The 15,422-nt window shown below is 44.7% G+C and overlaps 1 protein-coding gene across 4 annotated transcripts in view; it reads left to right on the top strand.

The window, feature by feature from the left end:
- si:ch73-174h16.4 (leucine-rich repeat-containing protein 14) overlaps positions 1-15,207 on the top strand; it is a 24,193-nt gene extending 8,986 nt beyond the window's left edge. For all 4 annotated transcript variants that reach the window (XM_038798618.1, XM_038798616.1, XM_038798619.1 and 1 more), the window contains 2 exons: positions 6,407-7,048; positions 12,199-15,207. In XM_038798618.1, coding sequence (XP_038654546.1) covers positions 6,407-7,048; positions 12,199-12,772 — 1,216 coding nt within the window. In that variant the 3' untranslated portion in view covers positions 12,773-15,207. The remainder of the gene's footprint in view (positions 1-6,406; positions 7,049-12,198) is intronic.
- Positions 15,208-15,422: the final 215 nt, after the last annotated feature.

A 15,422-nucleotide genomic window follows, 5' to 3' on the forward strand; every position in this document is an offset into this window, starting at 1 on the left:
AGCACGGTTCAATTCCCGTACCAGCCTCCCCGAACAGGCACCAGATTGTGGCGACTAGGGGCTTTTCACAGTAACTTCATTTGAAGCCTACTTGTGACAAGCAATTTCATTTTTTCATAATGCGGATGGAGGGGAAATTGGGCAGGAAGTAATTTGGCTGTTTTAAAGCTGGTTGGCATTAATACTTTACTGAAATATTCTCCTCTCCCACTGCCACCCAGTAACTGTAAATGTCTTGGGAAATGAACTTAAAAATGGAAAACATGACTCGTTTATCGAACTATACACATCAGCTGGTGGCTGGTGTATGCTTCAAATCAGAATGCCCGATCCTTGCTGATGAAACTGCCCCATGTTAGGGTGCCGGGGTGTGCAGAGGAGTGCTTTCAAAATGGTACAAATATAGATGGGAAAGAATCTTGCATTGAAACTATCCTGTCGATCCTTAGCCGTGCAGTTACCTAAAGATAAGCCTGTAGGTAAAATAGCGTGGAGATTATTTTTTATTTTGGAGGAAAAGTCAGTGTTCTGGCTGTCCAACCGAGGCAGTTAAGATGGAGCAATGGAGAAGGAGATCCTTTGTGATTCTAGTTACAAAGGAGATTACCCTTAAGGGTGCCGTGGTGGGGAATTGGAAGATGCCACTCTTGAACTTTTCGACTGCCCTGGGGCAGGTTTTCACTCGGTACCCTCAGTAATGGAATGGTACGGTGCACATGGAGACATCAGAAGGCAAAAAGGAAATGTATATCACTGATGGATTTTCCCTCTGATTTATTGCTGTTCTTGGTTGGTGGATAAGGAGTGTTTTGTAATCAGTCATCTCGTGACAGCTATTCTAAAATTACAATTGAAAATGGCTCATTTAATTGGGAAAAGCCATTCCCCTTAATGAAATTTTAGGTTGTAAAGAGATGATAGGTTGGGTCAGCTATTAGCCACTTGCTAATTGAGTCTGAAAGGTTGAGATTAGGAGTTTCAATTCAATGCTTCCAGCAGTGGGACAGGTGATGTTGAGGAAGCAGGGGAGGTTGCAAAAGGACTTGGACAGGCTAGGAGAGTGGGCAATGAAGTGTCAGATGGAATACAATGTGGAAAAGTATGAGGTTATGCACTTTGGAAGGAAGAATGGAGGCATAGACTATTGTCTAAATAGGAGAATGTATAGGAAATCAAGCCCAAAGGGATTCTCAAAGTTAACATGCGGGTTCAGTCGGCAGTTAGGAAGGCAAATGCAATGTTAGCATTCATGTCGAGAGGGCTAGAATTCAAGAGCAGGGATGTACTTCTGAGGCTGTATCAGGCTCTGGTCAAACCCCATTTGGAGTATTGTGAGCAGTTTTGGGCCTGTATCTAAGAAAGGATGTGCTGGCCTTGGAAAGGGTGCAGAGGAAGTTCACAAGAATGATCCCTGGAATGAAGAGTGTTTGAGGACTCTGGGGCTGTACTCATTGAAGTTTAGAAGGATGAGGGGGGACCTCATTGAAAGTTACAGGAAACTGATTGATTCTTATTGTCACATGTACCGAAGTACAGTGAAATTCTGCTCCTATGTCTTATGGTCTTATAATTCATTGACTGGCTGAATCAGAATTTATTGTTCATCCCTAATTGCCTTCGAAGGTGGCCCACCGTCTTGAATATAACCATAGCTGGGCCATTGCACAGTGCAGTTTAGAGCCTGCCACGTGTTTTTGTAAATTCACCACTCTGTCTTAGAATTCCCCCTATACCAAAAAGGGCCGATATTCCAAATGGTGAACAGGGATTCTCACTCCCTGACTCCGATGCAGGCTTCGGTGGGTGCTATTCAGGTCAAACTATATTTCCAAGTTATTCCCCGGTATAACCCATACCTTCACCGAAGAATTTTACCTACTTACCCCTTAATAGCATCGATGTCCTGGGTCCTGCGTTATTAAGGAAGTGAAGTAAGCTAATAACCACTTTTTCAGGTTAAGTTATTTTATTATTATACTTTTTTTTCTTTAAGTTGCAAACACTTTCTTTACAGAAAGGAAAAACGATTAGTGATTCTGGATGCTGCAGGTTTGTTGTAGGGACCTTCAGACTCTCTCTCTCTTGTAGTTCTCCTCCCCTTCTCTCCTGTTGCTGTTTCTCTGTTTTCTCTGTTCTCTGTGTTCTGTCCTCTGTCCTCCCCATTGCTGCTGGTTTGTTGTAGGGACCTTCAGACTCTCTCTCTCTTTTAGTTCTCCTCCCCTTCTCTCCTGTTGCTGTTTCTCGCTCTTTTCGTTCTCCTCCCGTTCTTGCTGGCGTTGATCTTCGAGCCTTCCACCTCCTTGAGGGGAGCGGAGCTCCCCCGGGCCGCGCCCCGGCCGCCAGCTGTTGCTGCTTTGCGTTCTGCTGCTCTCTGTTTCTGCCTCGAGCGAGGGGAGCCCGCGCTTAGTGCTTTTTGGCGGGAGAGATCGGGACCTCCGATAGGGGATGGGCTACGGGGCTTAAAGGGGCATGGTGGGACACAACCAGGCCAATGGGTTCCCCTCTATTCAGTACATCACAGTGCTTCAACACAGCACAAAGAAATCTATGCAAACTCTCTTTTTCTTTTTCCCTTTCTCCTGCTGCAGGTTGTAATAACAATTCTGACAGAAGAGCTGGCCACAGTTTCTGCTCTTTTCAGCTGCCACCAACCTCTTGTGGGATCTTTCCCTGCACTCTCCCAGACCAGATATTGGCAAACTTCTATGTTTCAAATGACACATTCTGTATTTTCCAGAACACACGTTTCTGTTGGTCTGGTGGCAAATATGGGCCAGACTATGTAAGCATGGCAGATTCAGATGGGTTTGTAATAAGGTGGTAATTTCATGGTCGACAATACTGTGGCTAGCTTTTATTTGTGATTTATTTAATGAACTGAATTTAAAATCTTTGTGTGGGATGTGAACTCATATCTCTGGTCATTAGTTCATATTTCCTGGATTACGAGTCCAGCACCATGACCGACCCATTAAATATATCGTAGAGAGTGTGATGAGCCTCGAGTGAAGCTGCAGAGGATCTGATGTGGAAGGTGGCGTATCTGGTGCTTTAAAAAGAATGATAAGGAGTTTTCGGGAAAGTGCAGATCATAAATATTGATCAAGTAGAATTGAGAAAGGTTGTTTAAAAATAGAAGAAAACCTGCAAATGTAGAAGCAATATCCCAATCTGTGATAGGATCAGCTGAGATGGGAATCATTGGGCATACAAAGGCCACGGCCTCCTGGTGAGAGATCCCGAACAGCTTCGATTCCCAAAGGCCATCACTGCTGCCTGATGAAGAAGCCATCAATTTGATGTGGGGCCTGAATGTGAATTTCGGCAATGAGTGATAGATGGGATTTTTTATAGGACGCTAGATTGATACCGAACAGAGGAGGTCATTCCAGCTCATCTGTGCAGTCTCTTTGAAAGTGTGATTGGATTAGTCCTCCCATGCAATCTACATGAGGTCACAGATATAGGTTGAGAGGCGGTCGACTTAAAACTGAGATGAGGAGGAACTACTCGCAGAGGGGGGTGAATTTGTGGAACTCGCTGCCCCATAGAGCGGTGGAATCTGAATCAATAAATGATTTAAAGAGGGAGATAGATATATTTCTGATTTTTAAAAAATGGGTCAAAAGGATATGGGGAACAGGCGGGGAGGTGGACTAGGAAGAGATCAGCCATGATCTGATTGAATGGTAGAAAAGGTTCGAAGGGCTGAATTGCCTACTTATGCTTCTAATTCCTATGTTGCTATTTCCCAATAGCCCTGCAGGTTTTTCTCCAATTCCATTTTCAAGTTAGCATTGAATTTACTTCAGGCAATGCACCCCAGATTACATGTTACTGCATTTAAAAAAATCCTCTCCTCTTGCTTCTGTTCTTTTGATAATTACTGTAAATCGGTGTCCTCTGGTTACCAATCCTTCTGCTGGAGTCTCCTTCATGATCCTGAACATCTGTTAAATCTCACGTTAACATTCTCCTTCAAATACAGCAACCCATCTTCTTCACTGTCTCCATGGAAATGATGTCCACCACCATAGAGTAAATCCCTTCTGCACCCTTGACATCCTTCCTAAAGTGAGGTGCCTGGAGTTGGTCACAATTCTCCAGCTGAGGCTTAACCAGTGTTTATAAAACTTTAGCATAACTTCCTTGCTTTGTACTCTCAACGAAACCTTTTACAATGTCCTGTCACCTTAGAATTTATGTATGTATAATCCCTTTTAGAATGGCCCCATGTAGTTTAGTTTGCCCCTTATGGTGTCAGCAGTACTGCATGAGCTCACCAAGGCATGGGTTTAGCTAGCTGAGTGAATGTGAAAAGCTAACATGAGCATGTGAGCCTCTGCTAGACTGTAGGGTTGTAGAAAGGGGGATCAAGTCAAAGCAGTGAACTTTGGGCCTTCAATGAAAATAGATGAGGGTGGGACTGAGATAGAAATCAAGATTCAGAAAGGGGAAATGTTTCCAATAAAGATCACAAAGACCTTATTGAAAGGACAATAAGCGATTTTCATTTCACGTGGAATAGACTGCTCGGTGAAGTTCTGGAGTAAGATTCTGTTTGCCAGTTTGAGAGTTTGGTGGACATGTGGCATGAGCAGTGATTGACTGGTAAGGTGGTTGTGCTGTAGTGATATGGAGCTTTTGTGTAGTATACAGTTTTCATCATATCTTATCACACCAAAGGCTCACTAGACTGATACTTGGGGTGAGGGGTGTCCCGAGATTGGAGTAGAATGGGCCTTTCACCTCTGGGGTTTCAAAGAATGAGGGGTGATCTTATTGAAATGTATAACATTCCTAGAGGACTTGACAGAGTAGATGCTGAGAGGCTATTTTCCCTGGCTGGGGAATCTAGAACTTGTAATCATGGTCTTGGCCATTTATAGAATTTACAGAGTAGAAGGGGGCCATTCGGTCCATCGATCCTGCACCGGCTCTTGGAAAGAGCACCCCACTTATACCCACACCTCCACTCTATCCCCTTAAACCCCACCTAACCTGCACATCTTTGGACTGGGAGGAAACCCACGCAAACACGGGGGGAAAGTGCAGACTCCGCACAGACAGTGACCCAAGCCGGGAATCGAACCTGGGACCTTGGTGCTGTGAAGCAACTGGGAAGACATTTGTGTGGGGAAGACATTTCTTGATGCAAAGAGCTGTGAATCTTTGGAATTCACGAACTGGGAGGGCTGTGGATCCTCAGTCATTGATGGATATTTGGGCATGAAGGGAATAGAGGGATATGGGGTACAGTGAGAGTGTGGGGGGTGATCAACCACAATCCTATTAAGTGTCAGAGCAGGTTTGAAGAGTTATATGGCCTACTTGTGATCAGAATTTTGATGATTCGCAGTAATTGTACTCTTGACGTTCGAATGGGCGGTACGGTAGCGAGTGGTTAGCACTATTGTTTCACAGCGCCAGGGGGCGCACTTTCTGTGCAGAGTCTGCAATTATTCCTGTCTCTGTGTGGGTTTCCTCCCACAAGCCCCAAACGACGTGATGTTAGTTGAATTGGACATTCTGAATTCTCCCTCCGTGTACCTGAACAGGCAGCGGAATGTGGCAACTAGGGGCTTTTTCACAGTAACTTCATTGCAGTGTTAATATAAGCCTACTTGTGACAATAAAGATTATTATTATTGTGTGAGTGAGATCTGATGTGGGAGAGGCTACATGCTATAGCCAGGTTAACTAACATATTGGGTTCAGATCTTTTCTTGCACATGTTGTGTTTAAACAGCACGATCACCAGCAAAGTTACAGATTCTGGTCTGAATTGGGGCTGTAAAATAAATTGATTCTCTATCTTTCAATTTGGAGAATTAAAAATATGGAGCATTCAGTCACTGGGAATTTGTCCCATTCTAGTCTCGATACCCCAAAAGAGCCTTCTCCCACTTCAGCTCGGCCATTCAGAGTTGCCTTTTGTTCATTCCTCCCTTATGCATTATCTAACTTCCCTCAAAAGCATTTGTTATTCAGCTCAGTCCACATTCTCACCACTCTGGATAAAGAAATTTCTATTAAAACCAAGAAAGAATTTAGGAAAGGCTACCTTATATTTATGACCTCAAGTTCTGGTCTTCCCCACAGATAGAAACATATTCTACCCTATTAAATTCTCCTTTCTGGTAGTACCTTGGCTTTCTCTCTGCTAGGGGCTTTTCACAGTAACTTCATTTGAAGCCTACTTGTGACAATAAGCGATTTTCAATTAATTTCATTAGAGAAGAGAAACCAGCCTGTTCAATCTCACACCATAATAGGCTTCTTGTGTTGATGATTGGGCTGAATGTAGCTTCATTGCCTGATTAGAAAGTTGAGTCATTGTGCTGGCACTGTGATGTTTTTAAGCTGAGTAATGGTGATCCCGAATGTTTCCAACCTTGGTTTGTAGGAAACACCGAATGCTCCGTGTTGTGGACCTCACAGGACTCCAGGATGATGGAGACAGGCAGGATGCAGATACCATTGGGCAGTGGTCACGAACTGTGGCTTTGGCCAAAGCTTGCATTGATATTTCTCGGACCAGCAAGAGGGATGAGTACAGTACATCAAAGCGGAGGAAAGGCAAAGGTGGTGCCCCTCTGGATGGAGCCTGTGACAGCCAGATGTGCGTAGAGATCCACGCCAATCTCTTCATCACAAGTAACTCTTATGCAACAGTAAGGGACGCACTACAAATTGGCAAAACCTCTCCCTTGTGTTTGAAATGCCGAGACCTTCGAGCAGAGGAATTGTCTGCGAAAAAGACGGTCAGTATCCTGGAACTCTTAGACCCGGCGGTTCTCAAGAAGATTGAACTGCGTTACAACAATCTCGGTCTCTGTGGGCTCAGTGCTGTGTTCCCTTACTTCCCGATGTTTGGGAATCTGATCAGCCTCAAGCTTCCCTACAGTAACATCGATGTGAGGCACATGACTCCTGAGATGGAGGAGTCCTTCCAAAGCATGGTGTCAGCATTCAGTCAGATGCCCAACGTAAAGGAGTTAAATTTTGCATCCTCCAGACTATCTGGACGCATCCGTGAACTGCTGAGGTAAGTGATCAAACATGTCTATTGTTCTTAGATCTTGTCCTTGTCACTTCCATTCACAGCAGTCTCTTACCATCTGGATAATTTAGTGCTTCATAACATTGCACCCCCCAATCTGCCATATTTATGTCCATTCCTCTATTCTGTGGGTATTCCTCTGCAGCCTCTTTGCATTCATAGAACATTACAGCGCAGTACAGGCCCTTCGGCCCTCGATGTTGCTCCGACCTGTGAAACCACTCTAAAGCCCATCTACACTATTCCCTTATCATCCATATGTTTATCCAATGACCATTTAAATGCCCTTAATGTTGGCGAGTCCACTACTGTTGCAGGCAGGGCATTCCACGCCTTTAGTAATAAAACTACCTCCGACATCCGAATGGGCAGCACGGTAGCATGGTGATTAGCATAAATGCTTCACAGCTCCAGGGTCCCAGGTTCGATTCCCGGCTGGGTCACTGTCTGTGCGGAGTCTGCACGTCCTCCCCGTGTGTGCGTGGGTTTCCTCCCACAGTCCAAAGATGTGCAGGTTAGGTGGCTGGGCCTCGCTAAATTGCCCTTAGTGTCCAAAAAGGTTAGGTGGGGTCACTGAGTTACGGGGATAGGGTGGAAGTTTAGGCTTAAGTGGGGTGGTCTTTCCAAGTGTTGGTGCAGTCTCGATGGGCCAAATGGCCGCCTTCTGCACTGTAAATTCTATGTTCTATGTATGTAACACTGCAGTGTTCTCTTCAATAAAGACTGCCACTCTTTCTCCTTTCCTGACCACCTTCAATCCAGGCATATTTGTATCCAGTCCTGCCCTTTTTTTGAGCCAGGTCTCTGCTACAGCCACATCATATTTGCACACAGCTCGCCACCACCTTATCGAGAACAATTAGGGATGGGGAATAAATACTGGCCGAGCCAGCGAGGCCACATAATTACAGAATCTTTACAGTGCAGAAGGAGGCCATTTGGCCCTTTTGAGTTTGCGTTAGCTTTTTGAAAGAGTATTCTACCAAGTCCCACTCCCCTGCCTTGTCCCCGTACCCTTTCTCTTTTCAGACAACAATTCAATTCTCTTTGATCGAATCTGCCCCCATCATCCTCTCAGGATGTTTGTTCGAGACTCCATCATCTTGCTGTTTCCTGTGCCCTCCAGTTCTTGATGCAATCTTGAATCGAAACAGTTTCTCACTAATTGCCCTGTTCATATCTCTCAGGATCTTGAAAATCTCTATCAAGTCTCCTCTCAGCTTCCATTTCTCAAAGGAACATTTAATTTGGAAATTCTGAATTCTCCCTCCGTGTACCTGAACAGGTGCCGGAGTGTGGCGACTAGGGGATTTTCACAGTAACTTCATTGCAGTGTTAATGTAAGCCCACTGTGACAAAAGATTATAAACATTTACCTCCTGATCCAATGCTGTACACCCTCGATATCCAGGATTCACTGGATTTGTTGGTCCCCACCCATCTTCTTTATTGGAACATGTTGGCCCTGCACTCCATATTTCCTTCTTGAACACATCCCATTGTTCTGATACAGATTTATCTAAACGTGTCGGCTTCCAGTCCACTCTGGCCAAATCATATATAATCTTATTAAAATCAGCCTTCCCTCAGTTTAAGAATAAACAAACAATACAGCACAGGAACAGGCCCTTTGCCCCTCCAAGCCTGTACCGACCATGGTACCTGCCTAAACTAGAATCATATGCACTTACGGAGTCCGTATCCTTCCATTCCCACCCTATTCATACAGTCCAGATGCCTCCTAAATGCCGCTATCGTACCTGCTCCCACCACCTCCCCAGGCAGTGCGTTCCATATATTTACCACCCTCTGTGTAAAACTCAACTGTTCTAAACTTTTCCCCATGCACTTTAAACCTATGTCCCCTAGTGCTTGACTCTCCTACCCTAGGAAAGAGCATCTAACTATCCACTCTAATCATGCCACTCATAATCTTGTGGATCTCTATCAAGTCCCCTTCAACCTCCGTTGTTCCAGTGAGAACAGACCGAGTTTATCTAAGCTCTTCTCATAGCTAATGCCCTCCATACCAGGCAACATCCTAGTCAACTGCTTCTGTACCTTCTCTAAAGCATCCATATCCTCCTGGTAGTATGTAGTGTGGCGACCAGAATTGTAGACAATATTCCAAATGAGGCCTAACTAAGGTCCTGTACAGCTGCAACATGACTTGCCAACTTTTATATTCAATGCCTCAACCGATGAAGGCCAGCATGCTGTATGCCTTCCCACTTTGTGATCGGTGGACATGCATGCCCAGATCTCTCTGCCTGTCAGTACTCGCAAGAGTTCTACCATTGACTGTGTAATTCCTACATGCATTGGACATTCCAAAGTGCATTCCCTCATTGTCCAGATTAAACTCCAGCTGCCATTTCTCCACCCAAGACTCCAACCAGTTTATATCCTGCTGTATCCTCTGACAATCCTCTTCACTATCCGCAACTTCAACAGTTTTTGTGTCGTCTGCGATCTTACTAATCAGACCAGCTACATTTTGTTCCAAGTCATTTATATACACTACAAACAACAAAGGTCTCAGAACTGATCCCTGTGAAACGCTGCTAGTCACAGCCTTCCATTCAGAAAAGCACCCTTCTACTGTTACCCTCTGTCTACTGTGCCCAAGCCAGTTCTGTATTCAACTTGCCAGCTCTTCTCTGAACCAATGTGACTTCACCTTCTGTACCAGTCTACCTTGTCAAAGGCTGTATACAACATCTACTGCCTTCTCCCCCATCTATCATCTTTGTCTCTTCCTCGAAAAACTCAATCAAATTAGTGAGACACGACCGGTCCATCACTAATAAGTCCATTTGTTTCCGAATGTCAGTAAATCCTGTCTCTAAGTATCTTTTCCAATAATTTCCCTACCACTGACATAAGGCTCACCGGCCTATAATTTCCTGGATTATCCCTGCTGCCCTTCTTAAACAATAGAACATTGGCTACTGCCCAGTCCTCTGGAACTTTACCTGTAGCCAATAAAGAGACAAAGATTACTGTCAAGGCCCCAGCAATTTCCTCCATTGCCTTCCTCAGTATTCTGGGGTAGATCCCATCAGGCCCTGGGGATTTATCTATTTTAATGCTTTTTAAGATGCCCAGTACCTCCTCTTTATTAATATCAACAGGACTCAGAATATCTACCCACTCACTCTACCCTATACTCTTCATCCACCAGGTCCTTCTCTTTGGTGAATATTTACGAATGCTTGTTTTTTGACAAGGTTCATAATATCCCTCATTATCCAGGATTCCCTATACTTGCCTCCCTTGTCTTTCGTCCTCCCACGTGCCGGATGTTGATTTTTCCCTCGAACAGCTTCGCCCAGTCAACACTCTCCAGATCCTGCCTAATGCTGTTGTAATTAGCCTTCCCCAGTCTAACACCGTCACCTGAGGACCACTCTTGTCCTTATCCATAAGCAGCTTAAAACTTACAGAATTATGATCACTGTTACCGAAATGATCTCCTACTGAAACTTCGATCACCTGGCCAGGCCAGGACCAATATGGCTCTATCCCGAGTTGGACTATTTACATATTGCTTCAAGGAACACCCCTGGATGCTCCTTACAAATTCTGCTCCATCCATGCCTCCAGCATAAGTGTGTCCCAGTCAATATAGGGAAAGTTAAAATCACCCACCACGACAACCCTATTGTTTATGCATCTTTCCAAGATCTGTCTGCATATCTACTCCTCTATCTCCCGCTGGCTGTTAGGAGGTCTGTAGTAAACCTCCAACATTGTGACAGCACCTTTCCTATTCCTGAGCTCTATCCATATTGTCTCGTTGCCTGAACCCTCAGCACAGCTGTGATATTCTCCTTAAACAATAATGCAGCTCCCCCACCCTTTTTGCATCTCCCTCTATCCTGCCTGGAGCATCTAAATCCGCAATGTTTCGTTGCCAATCTTGTCCCTCTTTCAACCAAGTTTCTGTAATAGCAACATCATAATTCCACATACTAATCCAAGCTCAAAGGTCATCTGTTTTACTTAAATACTCCTTGCATTGAAACTAAAGCACTTCAGCCTACCAGCCCCACTGCGTTGAACAGCCACTCCCTGCCTGCTCTTACTGGCCTCCTGGACCATCTCTCAAGCCACGTATTCATCCTGTCTATCCAGTCATTCATACTCTGACTAACACGTGATTGCTCCTTTGGTTTTTAAGTTCTACCATATGGCTTTCTTTGAAGTGCCTTCTGAGATGCCTCCCCCCCCCCCCCCCCCCGATTCTGTCATCAAAATTGCGACACCTCCACCTCTTTTACCTCCTTTCCTGGCTCGCCTGAAGATCCTATATCTTAGAATATTGCCAATCTTGGCCCTCTCTCAACCATGTCTCAGTGACAGCAATGACCTCCTACCCTCAACTTATCAGTCTTCTTCGTCAGACTCCTTGCATTAAAATAAATAGCATCCAACTTTGCCAAACCCCCTTGTGACTTCCTGACTCAATTGATGTCTCTTCTAATTTTGGCTGTGCATCTAGGCCTGCTGAACCGTTTCTCAGTATACCATCCCCCTGCCAAGTTAGTTTAAACCCTCCCCAACAGCACCAGCAAACGTCACTGCAAGGACACTGGTCCCATTTTGGTTCAGGTGCAAACAATCCACCTTGTACGGGTCCCACTGTCCCTACAAACGGTCCCAATGACTCAGAAATCTAAATCCCTCCTTCCTGCACCATCTCTCCAGCCACACATTCATCTGGACTAACCTATTTCTATACTTTAAAAAAAAAATTAGAGTACCCAATTCATTTTTACCAATTAAGGGGCAATTTAGCGTGTTCAATCCATCTACCCTGCACATCTTTTTTGTGTTGTGGGGATGAAACCCACAAAACCACGGGAAGAATGTGCAAACTCCACACGGGCAGTGACCCAGAGCCGGGATTGAACCTGGGACCTCGGCGCCAGTGAGGTCTGCAGTGTTAACCACTGAGCCACCGTGTTGCATGATTCTTTGAAGGGCTATGGGATCCTCACGGGCGATCTGATGAAATTATTCTAGAGTACTGTATTACAGCACAGAAAAGACCTCTTTGTTGTGCTGTTTGCTGTGTAACTCTGACACATTGGGCTCTGAGCTGTGGAATATAATGGATTTGTTTGAAACAGTGTCTTGCAGAAACCCTTGGAGAGCTTGGAACTTGCTTACTGCTACCTTCTCCCAACTGATGCAACCTACCTGGCCAACAGCCATCATGCCCCTTTCCTGAGAAAGCTGGATTTGAGTGGCAACAACCTGTCTGACGTCCTCTTGGGTCCCTTCTGCCAGATCCTGCAGCACTCCTCCACCTCGCTAGTCTATCTGGACATCATGGAGTGCAGGGTGATGGACCGACAACTCACCTCCTTCCTGCCCGCCCTCAGGCACTGTTCTCAGCTCCAATATTTCAGCTGTTTCTGCAACCCCATTTCCAGCCAGGGTCTCAAGGCCTTGCTTCACACCGCGGTGCAGCTCCCAGTCCTTAAAATCGTTGTGCACCCTATCCCAGTTGACTGTTATGAAGAGGGACTCCCCTGGCCCCCATCTACATATGACCTTATTGACTACAGCATTGATCAAGAGAAACTAAGTCGAGTTGATTCAGAACTGAACGAGATACGGTTAAAGGCAGTGCGAACAGATATTGTTACAACAGTCGAGTTATACAATGACTTCTCGCTCGACATGTTGCAATTGTACTGAGGCAAACACCCATTGTTTTTTTTGAACAACAGGAACGAACAGCTTGTATTAAATGCGTTTGAGACAGATACAATCTGTATGCATTGGTTTTATATGTTCTCTATTAACTCATTAGATCATAATTATATATCTATATCTCATAGTTAAAAAACATTGACGCAATTGTAATAAATTTCAGGTCATTGACTTATCTTTTTAAGGAAGGAATGAGATGGGCCATTTTCTTCAATGTCTTCCCCTGCCCGCAGTGCACTTAAAGGGTACACAGTGGAACCAATTCTTTATTTCCCCTCTTCTCCACTCAAGTCAGTCCCTTGGCCAGTGGCTTCAGTTTGAAATGGAAGGTGGGTTTATTGAAATCTGAAATGTCTCCTCGAGAGGCTGTTTGGTGTGTTGGGGGGAGGCCGTAACATGAATTAACCCTTCGACCATTGGAAGGGCCGATAGTGACACTGGCGCATGCAGATATAGAGCCGGCCTTGCCCAATGTCCAGCTTTGAGAGGATGTGCAAGTGATTCCAAAGAAACTGTAGTCAGGTTCTCTGAAATTCTGCTGCATCCCTGGGCCCACTTTTTGATATTCCAACCCAATTTGTGCTTTGAGAGGGTGTAAGTATGGAGAAAATCTCCCAGGTGGGAGATTCTTTTGTCGATGTTCAGGAGAAGTTCATCCATATTCTCAAATCTGTTTGCCCACATTCTGTGCTGTTCAGTTATAGCAGCCATCGGACCATTAACCCTTTCACTGAGTTAGATGTTAAGTAGCAATTTACCAAATTGGTGAGTTTCGAAGTGTAACAGGCAGTTTTGTTAAACTGTCAAATTAGAGATGATAGGGAACATTTTATTTCTTAGTCTATTTAAAGTGAGTCCTTGTTGGAAGATGGATGCAGAAAGTAGCTTGTTAGAATGATCAAACTCTGCGTAACTCATTCTCACATTAACCATAATAGGGGCGCTGTGTTGTAATTATATATGTGTCAGCAGAGTGGAATGTATACGGCATATATTGTCAACACAGACTGGCGAGCATCAGATGCTGAACTCCACACAGCTTGTTAAGGAGTTGAAGGCTCAACATTGAGTAACCTACAAGCCAAGTGGAGATTGGCTGATCCATTAGATTGAGGTCACCAGGTTTGGGCCCAGGGAAATGTTGCATGGCACCCAAGAGATGGAGAAGTGTCATTATTTTATTCAAAGAAGCCAGCTTGCTCATGTGGGATTGCCGCCCCCCGGGTAAGAAATACATGAACCCGTCATCATCAATATTCTCTCTAATATGTGTGTGTGATTGACTTGCTGCACTGAAAGACCTGGCTTGTGCACGGCCTGTTTGTTCCCTGCACAGCATATTCCTGATTGCCGGCTGTGCATTTGTGAGTCACCAGTGAGTAATAGGGATTGGACTTTCTACAGGATATCTTCACTCTCTGCACCATTGCTGCTGAAATGGCCGAGAGCGATACAGAGCCTTATAGAGATGTATTTTTTGTTAATTAATTCATGGGATGTGAATGTTGCTGACTTGCCCATCATTTATTGTCATTCTTAAAATTGATGTTTACTTCCTGAAGAACTGCTTGTGTGCAATATTACGCTCTGCCAGAAACTAAGGTGCTTAATTTCATAGACTAGCAGAAGCTGTCAAATTAACCAGGCAACCCAAATCAGACAGCCTGTGGATTGCAAACCAAATTGGGTAGAGATGGCCTGCCTATTTGCAGCAGCGCCAATCATCTGCCTCCTAACTCAGGATAAAAGCAAGATACTATAAATCTATCATTAAATGCTGTAAAATGCTCAGCAGGTCAGGCAGCATCTGTAGACAGAGAAACAGACAAACGTTTCTCAAGCTTGCATTGTTAGAACACTAGCAGACCAATGTCAGAGTGGGAGAATTAACAAGGCAACTCTATCTCTTTGTCCCTGCAGATGCTGTCTGGTCTGTTGCTTCCAGTATTTTCTGCTTGTGCCTCAGTGTAAAATTGAACTCTGTTGCCTCACGGCGCCGAGGACCTGGGTTCAATCCTGGCCCCGGGTCAGTGTCCGTGTGGAGTTTGCACATTCTCCCCGTGTCTGTGTGGGTCTCACTCCCACAAACCCAAAGATGAGCAGGGTAGGTGGATTGGCCACGCTAAATTGCCCCTTAATTGGGGGAAAAAAAAAGTGGGGACCCTAAATTTATACTAAAAGTGTAAATCGAGAATTGGGGCGAATGATATCTCCACCGTAACCTGCTTTCTGCACACTGACACCAAAACCTCCAGTGGTGCTTTCTGCCATCTTGAATTACTCCAGTCGCGTTTGATCCATTATGTTTGTACAAAGTGCACAACTTATTTTAGCTGACCTATATAAATGTAGGTTTGATTGGAGCCGGAGTACTTGTACTTCAGATGTATACATTAAAATGGAATTATTTTTTCTTTGGAGATGAATGCACGATTCCATTTAGTTCCTGTTGGTTTTGCTCTGTGACCACCGGTGATGATGTACAAATGTGGGGAAGGAATAATGTCTTAATGTCGTCTTGCACAAAGAAAGAGTTGACATAAGGTGGTTTCTTGTTTCCCACCTTGAGTACCATGTCTTGGCCTATTTAAGGTGGCACTCAGCAGGTTAGTTTTGTTCATGGCGTTTGAAGGTT

Source organism: Scyliorhinus canicula, chromosome 5 (assembly GCF_902713615.1).
Source record: "Scyliorhinus canicula chromosome 5, sScyCan1.1, whole genome shotgun sequence".
Taxonomy (NCBI): Eukaryota; Metazoa; Chordata; class Chondrichthyes; order Carcharhiniformes; family Scyliorhinidae; genus Scyliorhinus; species Scyliorhinus canicula.